This window comes from Phlebotomus argentipes, unplaced genomic scaffold (assembly GCF_947086385.1).
Source record: "Phlebotomus argentipes unplaced genomic scaffold, Phlebotomus argentipes genome assembly contig_6, whole genome shotgun sequence".
In the NCBI taxonomy this organism is placed as follows: domain Eukaryota; kingdom Metazoa; phylum Arthropoda; class Insecta; order Diptera; family Psychodidae; genus Phlebotomus; species Phlebotomus argentipes.
In genome coordinates, this window is record NW_026776145.1 from 3,401,883 (window position 1) to 3,416,529 (window position 14,647).

A 14,647-nucleotide genomic window follows, 5' to 3' on the forward strand; every position below is an offset into this window, starting at 1 on the left:
AGAGGTGAGGACTACTGAATGGGGAACTTTTGGAGCCTCTTCGACAGAGGCAGCCTTTGGCAATTTTTGCACCATCCGCCACATCAATCGCTTCTCCGATTCGCTCTGACCACGGAAGCGCAAATTCTCATAGAGTTTGTGTGGAGTTTGAGGTGGAAACTATCATGATACGCGATCAGGTGCGTGGACAATATGCTTCATCTCATGTCTATCATTTGGGAATTCAACACAGCTTTGGAGGGTAATAAATTTTTTTACACGTTTCCGTTTTTCTCTTATGACGTGAAAAACTTGAAAAATACTCTTCCAATGTAATTAGTATTTTGGATTTGTCTTTAAGGTATAAATCCACGATTTCTCTATCAAAGGCAAATGCATCTCATGACGCTGTGTGGAAGAAAATTTCGCTATCAACAGTGTTCTAGATTTTCTGGTCGACAATAGCGACATGTAAATTCTCCCTGGCTTTCAATATTAGCGAAACAACAGCACGGAGTATTCCGCGAGGATCCCCTTCGCTCTCTATTAGAGCTATAAATAGAAAACTCTCCCTCATCTGGCCATGGAAGGCACGATGTGGTTGCAAATAGGGGAGTTTGTAGGTTCCGCGAATTGGAAAATTATAACCGTGAGCCTTTACAAAATGCATCATTTTTTGTCTAATTTTAGCCACACTCCCCAACATATTTAATTTGGCCTTTTCACTTTGCAATTTATTATTTAATGGCATTCTATATGATACTTTTGAACTTCATTTCGTGAGAAAAGATCATGTTTTTGTTTATATTTTTGAAAAAATATAAACACAAAATTCCAATGCTAATCTTCGATCAAATAAATATTTTGACTTTTCACTCACCCCCGGGAAAATTATTGTCTGTCAATTATTTCAGTGCGGCTGTCGTTCTTTCAGCGCTCCACCTCGCATTGGCGAATTCCGAAAAATTCTCACAAATGGAAATATAGTTGATGAATAATTGAGATTTTCTCTGTGGATTGATTGTGAGTGGAGGGACGTGTTTGAATTTTCTACGTGGGGCTGATTGTGAAAAAATGCGCCAGGATATGATTTTCTCGCACATATGCTACATCCGAGAGAGACTGGTCGTATTTCCACTTTGACCACACTTCGCCATTGGAATGGATGCCGCGTGAAATTATTCATGTCCGGCACGAGGAGAGCGGGAACGTGATGGAAAAGTCCAGAGAAATGTACAGAATGAATAGTATAGAACCTCGAGTAGCTCTCGCCATACAATTGTTTTCTGATAAATGCCAAGTCTGTGCCGTTCGTTATTTTTCGCCACCACAATGATGAGAATAAACCAGCAATATTGAGTGGATTTTCGGGGATTCGCGAAGTGACTGAAAAATGCAAGACTAGAATTCTCTTAAAACCCTCCATTATTCAAATATATTTTGTCTGATTGCGAATGGAGTGTGCAGAATGAAGGCTATGCCACACTGGAATAAAGAGTGACTTGATTAGTTAAATTAGTCAAGTGACTATAAATTAGAATTGAAGCTGTATGTTCAAATGGATCCATTATATGTGGATTCAAATATGCAAAATCGATTGTTCCATTCCATTCATCGTTTAATAATTACACTGTGTCTTTCATAATTAAAAAAGGAAATCACGGTTATAATGCTGAAAAACTTTTTCCATGAAGTGAATTTTTTCAATTTATTGCGAAAAGTGCCGGAAAAATTCTTCATATCTGAAATTACATCACCAAGAATAATGTGAAATGAAAATTCAGTATCTCTTCATTCTTTTCGCTTCAGTGCGAGGCCTTTTTTCGGGTTGGTTGATTTATTCATTAGGCGAAAGGGCGAGGGTGGATTCCACCCTCACGCCCCCTCATTCTCAGAAGAAATGTATATGAAAAATAGCACAAAAAGACTAAAATTGATGGTAGAACAGTCGTCTCAATTCCATGTGGTGTTACAGTGTTTCATAAAAATTTAAGGTGAGGAAATTCTCCCGAGCCTTCCACCCTTTCGCTCTCACGATAATGCGACTCTAATAGCCTTGCATGTTTTCTTGTAAGTTGCTTGATGAAAATTCTTTCGATTTTCCTCCCATTTGAATTTCACCCCTGACGTCCTTTTTGTTGCCCGAGTGTGGCATAATCATGTTAAGTAATTAGCTCAGACCATCGAAAAAAAGAGGCGCGAAGGTGTGAGAAGGAGTAGAACATTTTATTGTTCGACTGGGACTCTCGGTGAAAGTCGTTGGGTGAGCAGAAGAAGGAATTTATTTCCCTCATTTCAATATTATTATAATATTCAAACAGTGGAGGAGAGAGAAAAAATCCAATTACCCCTGATGATTAATTGTTGTGACTTTCCTCTTTTGCATTGTGTCGTCGTCATTGAGAAAATTTCCCAAACTCTGACATGCTACAAAGTGGGTTATGGTTGGTAAGTATGAAAATTCCCTGAAATTCTCACACCTGCAGAATGGTCTACTTGAGCATCTATCTATGCCAAGTCAGGCCTGGGAAGCTTTCCAAAAGTTTCCGAACATTTTTCCACCCTAAATGAAATTGGGCATGGGAAATTTCACAAATGTCACACTTTTGACACTGTATTGAATTACTGTGTCACATACATTATTCTAAATAAATAATCTCGCACCACTGCTGTTGTTTTCAAGATTTTTCACATTACAAATTTCATGAGAATAATAGTGAAAAATAGAGAGAGAAATTAGAATTCATAGGTATTTTATCAATTGTACACACACTGCTTGGCCACGAATTTGGGAAATCATATTCTCAGAGAGTTCAGAGTTAAAGTGAGCATGAATTTTTGAAAATACTTCCTGCCAACCGTGATAAGGGCGGTAATTGATTACGCCACTGCTCTTTTGCTGCGAGAAGCCTCTCTGGGGCATTCAAAAAGCGTGCGACATGTGCGATAGGTGGCCCTGAGGCCCGTCCAGGTGGGTGTCTGGCGAATCGATGGGGCTCCACGTGGTTCTGGGTAGCAATGGGACACGACAGAAAATCAATGAGTGCCATACCTTTGGTGGAATTTCCACACGTAACATGCCAATGATTTATTGCCATTTATACATTTTAATAGTTTATTGGGACTAAACAGCAATAAATAAACAAAAGAATTTCACTTTTTGGCATGGAAATGGAAATAAAAATTTGCCTACTAGAATTACCAGTCGTTATTTCTCGAGTGAGGGAGAAAGATCCCCTAAATCACGCCTGAGCCATCCCTCTTGAACTGTTTGTCCCAATTTGACATTCTTGCTCAGCGACGGTAAAAGTGGGTGAAGATTTCAATTAATAGAGCACTTCAACTTTTCACTCAATTTTACCTAATGCCCACCCGGTCTGTTTTGGGCAATTTCATCCTTTTTACGTGCCACGTTGCTCTGATAGGCAAAATTCTTGTCCCTTTTATGAGGTCCTCAGGAGAATCTCGCTTGGCGTGTTGATGATCAAAATCTTCGAGAGAGGAGATTCCCTATCGTTGAATTTCACCGCAAATCTCAATGGGTTGTGCGACCCCAGTTGCCCCAAGTGACACACATGTTGGGTGCGTCACAATAGAGTTCGCCGCAAGGGTATGGGCGCAAAAATGATCCTCATTGTGTTAAGTTTGAAAATTTGCACGAATTATTTAGCACTCAATGACCGTAATAATGGCCACGTAATGGCACTTATAGGGGTGGAAAATGCCAGAGTGTGGCCCAACGGGTGGACGGTTTTCATACATACGCCGGTCAACTATGTAGTTTTGCAGCCTTTCTCCGGCCCAACCAATTGCGTTCCTCACATTCAGCTTCTCCACTCTATCGTCGACTTTTTAATACACCTCTATCCACTCTCTGTGCGCCACGAGGATTGTTTATGCTTTTGGGTATACACATGACAGTGAGGAAGAATGTCATTCTATGTGGTCTAGAAGGTGATGCAAAACATGGGTGGAAAAGTTTGTTCTTCAACAACTTATTTTGAGTTAAATACTTTTGCTGAGGAAAACAAAATGTTGGCACTTGAGAGGATGCGCAACTTTATTTTGATTGAGGTAGCAAATGAACTTGTTTGAGACTCAATTCCAAAGTTAGTGAAATTGTATTTATACACCTTTGTCAAATTACTGGAATAAATTATACCATCAAGGGTTTGTGTAACATTTGGAGCATGAGATTGGCATGGTAAGTATCCTTGAAAGGTGTTTCTCAGGGAGGAAAAACATGTAGCATAGATTTAAAAATCGATTTCGCAATAATAGGCGCTGAAAAGAGGAAAATATTCGGGAGCGAGAAGAAAGTTCAAGCTGAAATAGTAATCACATTTTGCTTTGTATGAATGGACAATAGTGGTAAATGTTCGGAAAAACCAACAGCTGTAAATATTTTAATTCATTCCCCCTCGCTTTCTTATCTCAAACCCTCGAATGCGGCATCAAATGGTTCGTTCGGTTGTGTATTTCGCTACGAATTTGGTGAGGTTCTCACCCGCTTTGCTGCTATTGTTGATGGGGTTTCTATGCAAAAAAGGGGGCCAACTGTGAATAAAGATGAAAGGATTATATGTACACACACACAAATACACACGTGAAAGAGTAATTATTCACTAGGGATGAAATCCTCAATTAAGCGATTGAATTACCACCCACAAAAGAAATTGTCGGTGTGGCGAAAAGGAGTCAATTTGGCGCACACTGAAAATGCAATCTCGCCCATTCTCTCCTGTTTGTGTCCCCCACAGCCCCGTCATTAGGGTGTGTGGAAGGGGAGTTCCCCGGCAATTTAGCCTCCCAGTGGAAGCATGAGTGCGGTAAGAAAGGTATACAGAGGTGAGCTTAAAATTGTTAACACTTGAACTGATGTGGTGGTCTGTGCTTTTTTCCCATTGGTCGTGAATGTATGCAATTGAGATGGAGGATAGCTCCCATGTCATATGGAGTGCGCTGAAGCTAATTCTTGCGGCCAGCTATAAAACTATGTATGCGATGAATGTCTTTATGATGGTGCTCAAGGTGCCGCTTATGGTGCGCAATTAAACGTGTTAAGCCACAATGGTGTAGTTATAAATGAAACAATAAAGCGCTTACCATCCGAAGGGATGATAGGGGGCAGGAATTGAAAGGGCGCGGAGACATAAAAAAGCTGGAGAGATGAAAGATGTGCCTCGAATATAAACTTCACTATTATGTATACTGTTCAACGTGGAAATATTTAATTTCTTCATTTGCATTGTTATTCACCCGTGACGAGGGCGCGGAAAGAGATTTAAAAAAGCGAGGAAAAAAGCGCGATTTGTGTTCATAAAAGCGAGAGCTCAATAAACCGCGTTGACCGCAAGGGAAAATTTTCCTCCAGACTATGAAATGGGTAAAGCTAGTCGAGGACTGAGCATGAAGGACAGGAGCTGCCGCACAATTGTAAAAGAGTGCCTGGAGTTACGCTTCCCATTTGCCCCGCGCTCACACCCAGTCTTGGAACTTTGTTGCATTTTCATGATTTGCAAATAAAGTTTTCAGCAACAAAATTATAAAAGTCTCCGTGGAGTTGCTCACCCACCTGAGCACACCTCAGTGCACCTAAGAGGTGGCGTGCGGTGGAGACAAAAAGGGAGAGTCATTAGTGAATATTTTATACAGCAAATCGGCTTTATGTTGTTGCCACAAAAAAGTACCACTCCCAAGTGTCTGGGATTTTGTGTTCACATGTAAACTTTTACGCTTAAGCACGTCTTCGGCTCTGTCTGTAAAATCTCTGATCATTTCACAATGAGTTTTTCCTCACTTAAATGCCGGTAATCGTCTTTTCCAGGAGATTTTCCACCCTCATTCGTGGAACACATGAGAAGGATTCAATTAAAATTGGACGATTTATTTGATAGCGTGACACGTATTGCTTTTTAAGTGGCGGAGCTTTAATAAGCTTACGACGAGAAACTCATTTGGAATCATTCCCGGGAACTTATTCAGCGTGCTAGTCTCCGTCAGATAAGGCAAAACCTGCCGAGAGTGTGATACAGTATGGGAAGTCTGGATATCGTCAGAGTCTATGTATTCATAAGTGGCGTAAAAAGCTGAAATCTCGGGGGATTTTATGTTTCGCAGTGAGCTACCCCTGGAGGATAGAGCATGGAATTGCGGAGCTTTTGAGAGCTTTCAGTGGTGCATTGTCTGTTGCAATTCTCCTGAAAATTTGTTTACATGTTCAGCTGTGTGGCGCGGGACTGCAAGTTGAGAGACGCACGATACGAGGTGAGAAGACTATCTCCCGGAGTGGAGTTAATATTGTCCCTGTCCCGGTCCTGCAGATGCCACTCGGGGTGAGTTAATGCAATGTGGAGAGGATGCGACACCAGTGCTCTGGGTGGGATGATGCAAACCTTGCCTTCCTATTTGGCAGTTTGGTGGCAAGATAAAGAACACTCAGTGCCGAGGAGGACTTGAGGGGTGGCCTTTTCGAATGAAACACAAGCATGGGTATATTGTGGTGAGCTTTTGCTATTCATAATACCCACCGTCTCTGTGGCAATTCACCCTCTATCCTCCCCCCCAATACCGATCCTAACCACTCTCGACAGCAACTTCGAGTTGCACCTGCAGAAAAGCCCCGGACCTCAGCAGCCAAGTTCGCCCTGCAGCCGCCGTCAACTCATCTGTGGTCGCCGGGAAGCCAGATTGAACGCGAGAGGCGCCGCGGTTTTGCTTTCGTAAATCATTTTTATGAGTGAAAGTTGTACGATGGCGTTTGCTTTTTTACGACACTCTCGAGGATACCGCATGGGAATTGTCACACAGACTTTTTATTGCCCTCACTGATGTGCCGGGCAAGATTCGCCTTAACATATCGCAGCATCATCACTTAGCGGAGTGACTTGCATTACTCGCACCAGAAGGAACCAAGGCGGCAGGGCATTAATAAAATATAATGCGTCAAAATGGTCAACACACTTCTCGCCTTTTCTTCCCGCCACAGATGGAGATTTCTTTAGAACTTCATTCTGCGTTTAAGCCACTTACTCCACGGATTTCCCAGAGAGCACATAATTGACCCCGGTGGTGGTTTTTTTTCCTTCCTTTTACACCCGCATTCTTTATAGCTTTGTGAATTTAAAGTCCCATTCATCGAGACTCTCTTTTGGAGATGAATTCTAATCATTTGAAATTCACTGGGAAGATGATTTCCACAATAAAGCACTAAGAAGACGTCTCGAGCAATTTTCAAGAGCGAATCCCGTTCTTTCAGATAAAATAAAAAGCTCTCCCAGGTTAATTAATTGGCCTTTAACAATCCTTCCCTCATTTCAGTCTGCCGAGATGGTGTATCTACCTTTTGACTCTTAGCATCCCTTTTCATCCGCCCACAAAAGAATCTTGCTTGTTTAAAAGTCTATTCTTACGGATTTCTCCAACCAACTTGTATTTCAGATCGCTTACAACCGCGAAATAATTAATCAGTCCATGAAGGATGCTTCTCAATAAATCCATAATATTTTTTGTTTCACTGCAATTCTTGGTAGGATTTTCTACGCCGTACATCAGAGAGTTCTGCCTGCAATACCACTCATTTGCACCAATTCAATTTCCTCTGCATATTCCCGTGAAAATTCCAATGGAAAAAGACCGTAGATACAGCGAAAAGCAAATTTCAATATCACCATTTCGCTACAACACATAGTCAGGGTATGAGAGAAAAATTTTCTAGCATTTGCAATTCATTCTGGCCGACGAGGAATGTGTTTGCACTATCCATTGAAGATCCTTCACTGATGCTGTTTCACTTGGTAATGCCATCTGAAATATTAATGTGGAAAAAATTGCTCAAATCGTGGATAAATAAACAATGCGTTGAAGGAATTAAATTCTCCCGCCAAGTCTCATCTCTTGCCTCTATTCTTTGGAGACATCCCGTGTCAGAGTTGAAGGGAAAAACGACGAAATGCGAGTAAAAATTCTGTGTGTGATGGTTTTTGTGCCATGAGGCGGATTATCATGAAAATGAGAAAGGCACCAGGCTCACACATCCTTCTGGGCTTCTGCATTATAAAAAATGAATTTTGAATTAAATCTTAATGGAGTTTCATTCGTGGCGCGAGGATGGGAGGTTAATCCTTTCACCGCCCCAATCACGCACGTTGCTTCTCGCCCTTCCGCCCCTCGTGTCTTTCAGCTTACTGACACAATTTTCCAGTCGAAATTTCTCACTGCTTCCCAAGCCCGTTGTGCCAACACTTCCAGTGAATCGCACGCATGTCCTGGCAGGATGGAGGGAATTTCACCTCACTGGAAGGCGCGCTTCGTTGCCGAGGGGAGCCAAAAGCGAGAGGGACAATCTGTTGCGCTTCGCTGTTTGCACTCTCTTGTGACTTTCTTTCGCTGTGTGTTACATGGAGAGGAAGGAAATTGCATCCTCTCATGCGGGACAATGATGTTGAAAAATTAGGCCACTTCTGAATTCATATTCTCATCCACTCTAGTCGCAGAACATCACGGAAGATTCTATTGTTGGGGCCTTTGGAGACCGAGACGCTTTCCATTCATGCCAATTTTGACTCTCAACCATTAATTTTGTGAAATTATTTCATGAAATGCCGAGAAATTCAATTACATCCTTATCTCATTCTTTAAGAATGTGTCAACAAAAAGTTCAATGTTGGAATTCGTTTGTGAACGTTAGGAAAACACTATTGCAAGTTGTCCAGTATATCATATATCATTCTGTCTGAAACCTCTTTATCGGAAACTTTTGAAAACGTGTGCATTTCAAAAATCTGGGTGTATTCTGTGTGTGTGTGTGTTAACCGCAGCACTGCACATTTCCTCCGTTTACTTATTTTTTATTCATTCCTTTTGGAGGAATTTTTCATTAATATCCAACCAAACATCTATGCAAAGCTGAGCCAAGTCTGGCAGCATTTGGTGCATCATCATCATTTTGGAGTACAAATGCAGCAGAAATGTGCAAGAGAGAAACACAGGAGGATTTTCATGTCCGGTGTAACGTTTTATTCATTGACGGTGGAAAAAAGCGAGCGTAAAAACCATCCTCAAAGGGAGAAATCATTTAGCTGAAAGGGTTGTTGAACTTTTTAATAAGCTCCCAACGTGGGATATGCTTAAGCGGGGGATTCATATTGGAAATTGAATCGAAAGCTTTTTTTGCCATTCATCCCCTCTAATCGAGTCGACGAGTGGAAGTTCTCCTCAAAGTGTTAGGGAAAGTCCCCACCCTCGGAAGCGCATTCCTGGAAGGAGAGCTTTCCAGTGAGATATATTTCAGTGGCAGAGTTCACGGGGGCCGCCAGTATCTCATCGGTCGTCGGGGAGCGCAAACTCACGTGCTTTCACTGAGGACTTTTCTCGTGAGGCGGACTTCTCGAGGCGAGTCCGAGTGCGAGGTCTCTTGAAGTGAATTCAATTGTATAAGTGGAACTGCCATGTTAGGACAAGGAGGAAAAATATGAAATAACTCACCCAGTGAAAGCACAACTGGGAGTAGAAGAGCACAATTTTCTGTGTTTTTTCTCCCTCTTGTTGATGTCTCTTTCGCAATTGCTGGTGTGTAGCACGAACTCTTTTGCCATCTTTCGTGATTTCCTTAAAGTAATGGCATAAAACTCAACCAAGTGCAATGGAATGTGCCGAACTCTAGAGTGAACGCAGTTTTGAGAAACTAATCATGTTGAATTAACACCAGAAGTTATCGTCTCTTCAGCGAAAACTTTCCAGTCAGATGATGTTGCAATGCGTTAGAGAATTTGCAATTTCCATTACTTTCAACACGCTATAGGCAGAAAGTATTTTCCCATATGAGCTCCCGGCTAAACAATTTTATTTGAAGGAAAACCTCCTGGCGTGTAGTTGCAAAATATCGATTGCTTCGCTGCGCGCCTTTTCCGCATCGTTTGAATCTTAAATTCATGAAAAGTGCATGGATTTTGCATGCGAATGGTTTTATTTTATGAGTGTCTTACTGGTATTATAGGTAAAAAGGGGTTCTTGTCAAGGTTATGCTGAAGCTGAATATCTATGGATTTCACCCATTGTTCCGACCGAGTGTTTTCGCGAGTCTAGACAGTTGTAGTGCCTCCCTTAAAGCCCATCTCAGTGAATATTCGATGTGAAGAAGGAAGCACAAAGTGCAAAGTTCACAAACTAAGCATTTTCATTGAACCAGCTACATTCTTATTTGATATAGCTGGGAGGAGTGTATAAAGCATTCTCTGCTTTTAAATATTCCAACAGTATCACATCTCACTCATATAACATTTTAGTAGGAAAGAGACATATTTTCCTTGAGAACATCCACCTTTTATGTGTGTGTTGTGCTGAGAGAAAGCGGAGAAGGGCATAAAAAGGTAAACTAACCCCCTGAAATGCAAATAAAGTGAATTAAAGTGCTTGTGTGAGCGGCAGGAAGGAATGGAAGAAAGTAGAAAATCCCATTGAAAGCTTAAAGTTTTTTTCAAGAATATCTCCAGTGTGATATCGGATAAAAAGAGGTGAAACTGGTGAAAGAGTAATGTGATCCCATCATTTGACCTCTATATACACAAGCACGACCCCAGAGCAGCTGCTCAGACGACGAAAAACCCAAACCCTCCGCCGAGGAGACGACACGACAGCGCGTCAATTGAGTGAGGAGGCAACGAGGGAGAAATGATGAGGCTTCTGTGGAGTATCATCACGACATTTTTCACATTCTCCACACTATGGCAAGGTGAGAGATCAGCATTCAAATTGATTTCCATCCCAATTCATTTGACTTTATCCATCACTCAGGGCGAAATGAGAGCCCAAAGTGGGGGCGAGGAGATGTTGTGCGAAATTGCCACATTTTTCACTCTTCTGCCCCATCTCACACTCACCCCACCTATACAGTCGATTAATTTCCATTAAAATGACTTTTCAACACTCCTCGGAGTGGGTTTCTGTGGCACTGAGAGGCTGTCTCGGCGAAAGTGTGCCACACTTACCAGGCGTCTCCACTGCACCAGGCGCCTCCACAGTTCTGTTTCATTTGCAGCCATTTATGGCATGTAATTTGAACCAAAAATGAGTGAGATTTCGGCACAAAAAAATACGTCTCTGTGAATGATGGAGGGTCAAAATATTTGGCGTATATTTCCATGTATCAAATTAATGCAATATGTCGTCCTGATGAACGATTTACAGCATTTTCAGCATGTCACATAATTTCATTACAATGCACCAACTCTTGCATCATTGGTGGCTCATCATTCTGCCCATCCTCCTCGATAAATGTGGCAAGAGACACCCGCAGTCATATCTATGTCGTTCATGTGGAAAAAATGGTGCTCTTTTTGCCCATACATTTAGCATAAATTTCAGCAATGGTGCTGGCAAATAGAGATGTTTGCGGCCGATGGCGTGAGGAGGGAAAAAGTTCGGAATCGATAAATTGATGTAATTTACCATTAATTGTGTACAACATTTCAATCTCTCACCCTGCCCTCATTTACTCCGTTTACTCCACACACTGCCTAGATTTGACCGAATGGAAGTTTCACCTCGTCGGGGGTTGGAAGTTCATCTGAATCGCAGTCAATGGTGGGGTCGTGAGAGATTGAGAAACGAGAAGATTGTATTCTTGCTTGTGAACATTATTTGGGTCATTGTGTATCCGAAGAATGGTGCTCAGTCGACAATAATTGGAGGAAAATTGGGGGTGTGAGCTTTAAGCACAGTTTAGTCACTCCACCGTGAAACTTTTTTCTCCTCTCCAACCTCTTTTTTCCTCTCACATTGAGGCGAACGACGCTGAGTGGGTGAGATTGTGGGCTGAGGGTGGCAACAATAGAGCGAAAGAGAGATTGAAATTATTCTCATCATTTAAAATCCTTTAGCCATACACTCAATGGAGCAGTTTTCCCTCGTCTTTTTTCCATCATTCGCCTCCCAAGCTCACTCTGCGTGGAGAAAAAGTTTCTCCCCGCACCACATTGTGAGGATTAGGACCGATCAATGGGGGCAAAAGATGGAGGAGAGCAAGAGATTAGAAGTAACGGGGGGTGAACTAACATTTGCCCGCAACTTCACTTCCTTCACCTATTCGCACTCCACTCTCTCATGTGCAGTGAATGTCAGTGAAATTGTCACAAATAATTGCTTCACTGTGCAAATAAGCCACTTACACCACAGTGTAGTGTATAAATTTTCAATTACCCCAATTTTGTAGTGGCTGGAAAGCTTTTTGCCCAGCCAAGCCACAAGCTTTCTCAGTTTGTCCCAAGTCAGCGTTCCAGAAATAAGTTTCAATTATTTCTTTTGGGGGGTAAGCACAAACGACACAATAAGAATGAACAATTCCAATTCTCTGCTCCGTGTGTCTTTTTTCTGTCCTCCTTCATTCCTTTTCTCCATACACCGTCTCCCCAGGCTCATTCTTCTCCACGCTTTTTTTTATTGTGCCATCAACATTAAGCTTCCCAGTGGGAGTCAGAGTGTGGTTGAGCACCCAGGAAAACATTCAGCCGAGGAGAAATTCTTTTGTCATCTCCACGTTTCTCTTAATGTGGTGCAGCAGAGCCATTTGAAAATTGCAGACCGTGTCATTTGTGCACCGAACCTACCCACAGGGTGCATTTGCTCCTGGAATAGCAGACGTCGTGGGTGTGGGAGTACTTCTGTCAACATCTCAAGGATTAATAATTCACCCGGATAGCGTCTCATGGTCAATTTTAGATATCATGGGCGAAAAACTTAGTGCGGTATGAATAAGACACACTAGACGAAATATTTCATACAATTCTCGGAGTATTTGCTAAGATGGGGAAATTTGTCGCCTGCCATATTCATTCCGTCGCATAAAGCATTACAATTTGCCATTGTACAGATATTTTCTGGCAAAGTATAGCATAATCCATGGGAAAATGCTTTCGCCATTGCCACAGAAGACAAGAATTTGCGAGAGAAACCAAAATCAGTTTATGCACTTGATCCATTTTCGAAGACTATTTGCATATTTTTACCAATTTCCCACCAATATCCTTCAGTCAAAAGCGTGGTGAAAAGGAATTCGGAGCGCGATTGTGGATAAAAGGAGAGAAAGCCAAAATATAAATTTTCCACTTATCGAATTTCAATTTCTTTTCAAATATATCGCTATACATTCACCGCAGCTTTCTTTCAACTTTTGGTGGTTTTCATATTTAAATTTCATGCGAACTGTGTGAGAAGTTGTGCGGGTGTGGTGGAAAAAAATGTTCCTAAGTTTTCCATCCAACACATATTTTGTGTTGTGAACACTCCTGGATGAAAGTTTACCTTGCCAACAGAGAGACCCTCTTGAAGTAGGAACTTTCTTATCAAATGATTAAGAAGTCTGGAAATATCTGGTTTTGAAAGGGGTGGCATTCATGTCCCAAAGAGGTATTTTTCCTTTATGAGAAGTTATGAGACATTTTCCAGGGCTATTTTATATTCTAAATAATTTATGATTTGCATAAGCAATCACGATTTTGGCTTTTAAATGTTTCAATTGTGCCTCATCTTATCGTGATGGGAATATTGATACGATATTGGACGCGTTTGGGTGTCCCAATTCGCAGACATATGTACAAAATAGGGAGCATTCCATTGGAGAAATTGACAAAGAGAAAAATTGTGAACGTGAAGGGAAAAATGATTTTCAAACGAGTTTATCAGCAAGTTTAGGTCCGAAGAGAGTGAAAAGTAGTGAAATCGACTTTGTCCCTGCTAGAGAAACCCTATCCAGATAATTGGATTAGATTTCTTCAGTCCGAACACTGTGCTATTTTCTTTCACTTAGACATTACAGCAGTTTCTGTGAGAATGCACAGCCAAGAAGTGTGTCTGAAACTTTTCCCACCCCCAGAATTACACTCCAGACACTGTGTTATCTCACACGAAATTGCTAATATATTCAATGATTCAGCGATAAATTCATTTTGAATCTCTTCCCATGTCCTGTAGTTGTAACTTGCGTGATCTGTTCTGAATAATTTCTCATATGAATTTGAAATTCAATCAAGATGTTTCAAGAACACTTGTATGCTAAATCTTAAGTGTGGCAGTAGACAAAGGTCTAAAGCAAATATTGCATGAGGATGGCAAAAATAGACTTTTCTCCGAGCCCGAAAAATAGCACTGAACCGGAACACCTGGGAAAGGATCCCTGAGGAAATCGGGTAAATGGGAGAATGGCCTCGTGTCAATTAGTGTGAAACATTATATTGAAATAATGAGCAGAATCACATGTTTGAAATAGTAAAGCGACCAAAAGCGAAATAGTTTATAAGTACAGCTGTGAATAGCTGTTTGGGAAATCAAGTTTGTACACGAACTTCTTTCTGTACCGAATTCCAGTGAAATTTTCGAATTTATTGAATACATTTGATCATTTAATTTGGTGTGCATTTGATGATAATTTAATAGAATTAGGATTTCTGCAATTTCACAGATGAGTGACTGAATTAAGTTTCACCGTTTTCACGGAAGTCTGTGAGAAATTTACCAACTTTGAATAGCTTTCACATGAATTTCGGATGCTCTGCATCGGAACTGGGCGGAATTCTCACCTCATCGCAGCTTTCAGTGCTGTGCAAAATATCCCTGAAAACTAATATAGACAAAATTTCGAGGTGATTCCGCTCAAACTATCAAAAAGTTACGC

General features: G+C 41.3%; 1 protein-coding gene across 1 annotated transcript in view; it reads left to right on the forward strand.

Moving 5' to 3' along the window:
* The first annotated feature begins 9,307 nt into the window (after positions 1-9,307).
* The window catches only part of LOC132264777 (uncharacterized), a 29,280-nt gene continuing 23,940 nt past the window's right edge, over positions 9,308-14,647 (forward strand). The window contains exon 1 of the mRNA XM_059765098.1: positions 9,308-10,711. Within this exon, the coding sequence (XP_059621081.1) occupies positions 10,651-10,711 (61 nt within the window). The 5' untranslated portion in view covers positions 9,308-10,650. The remainder of the gene's footprint in view (positions 10,712-14,647) is intronic.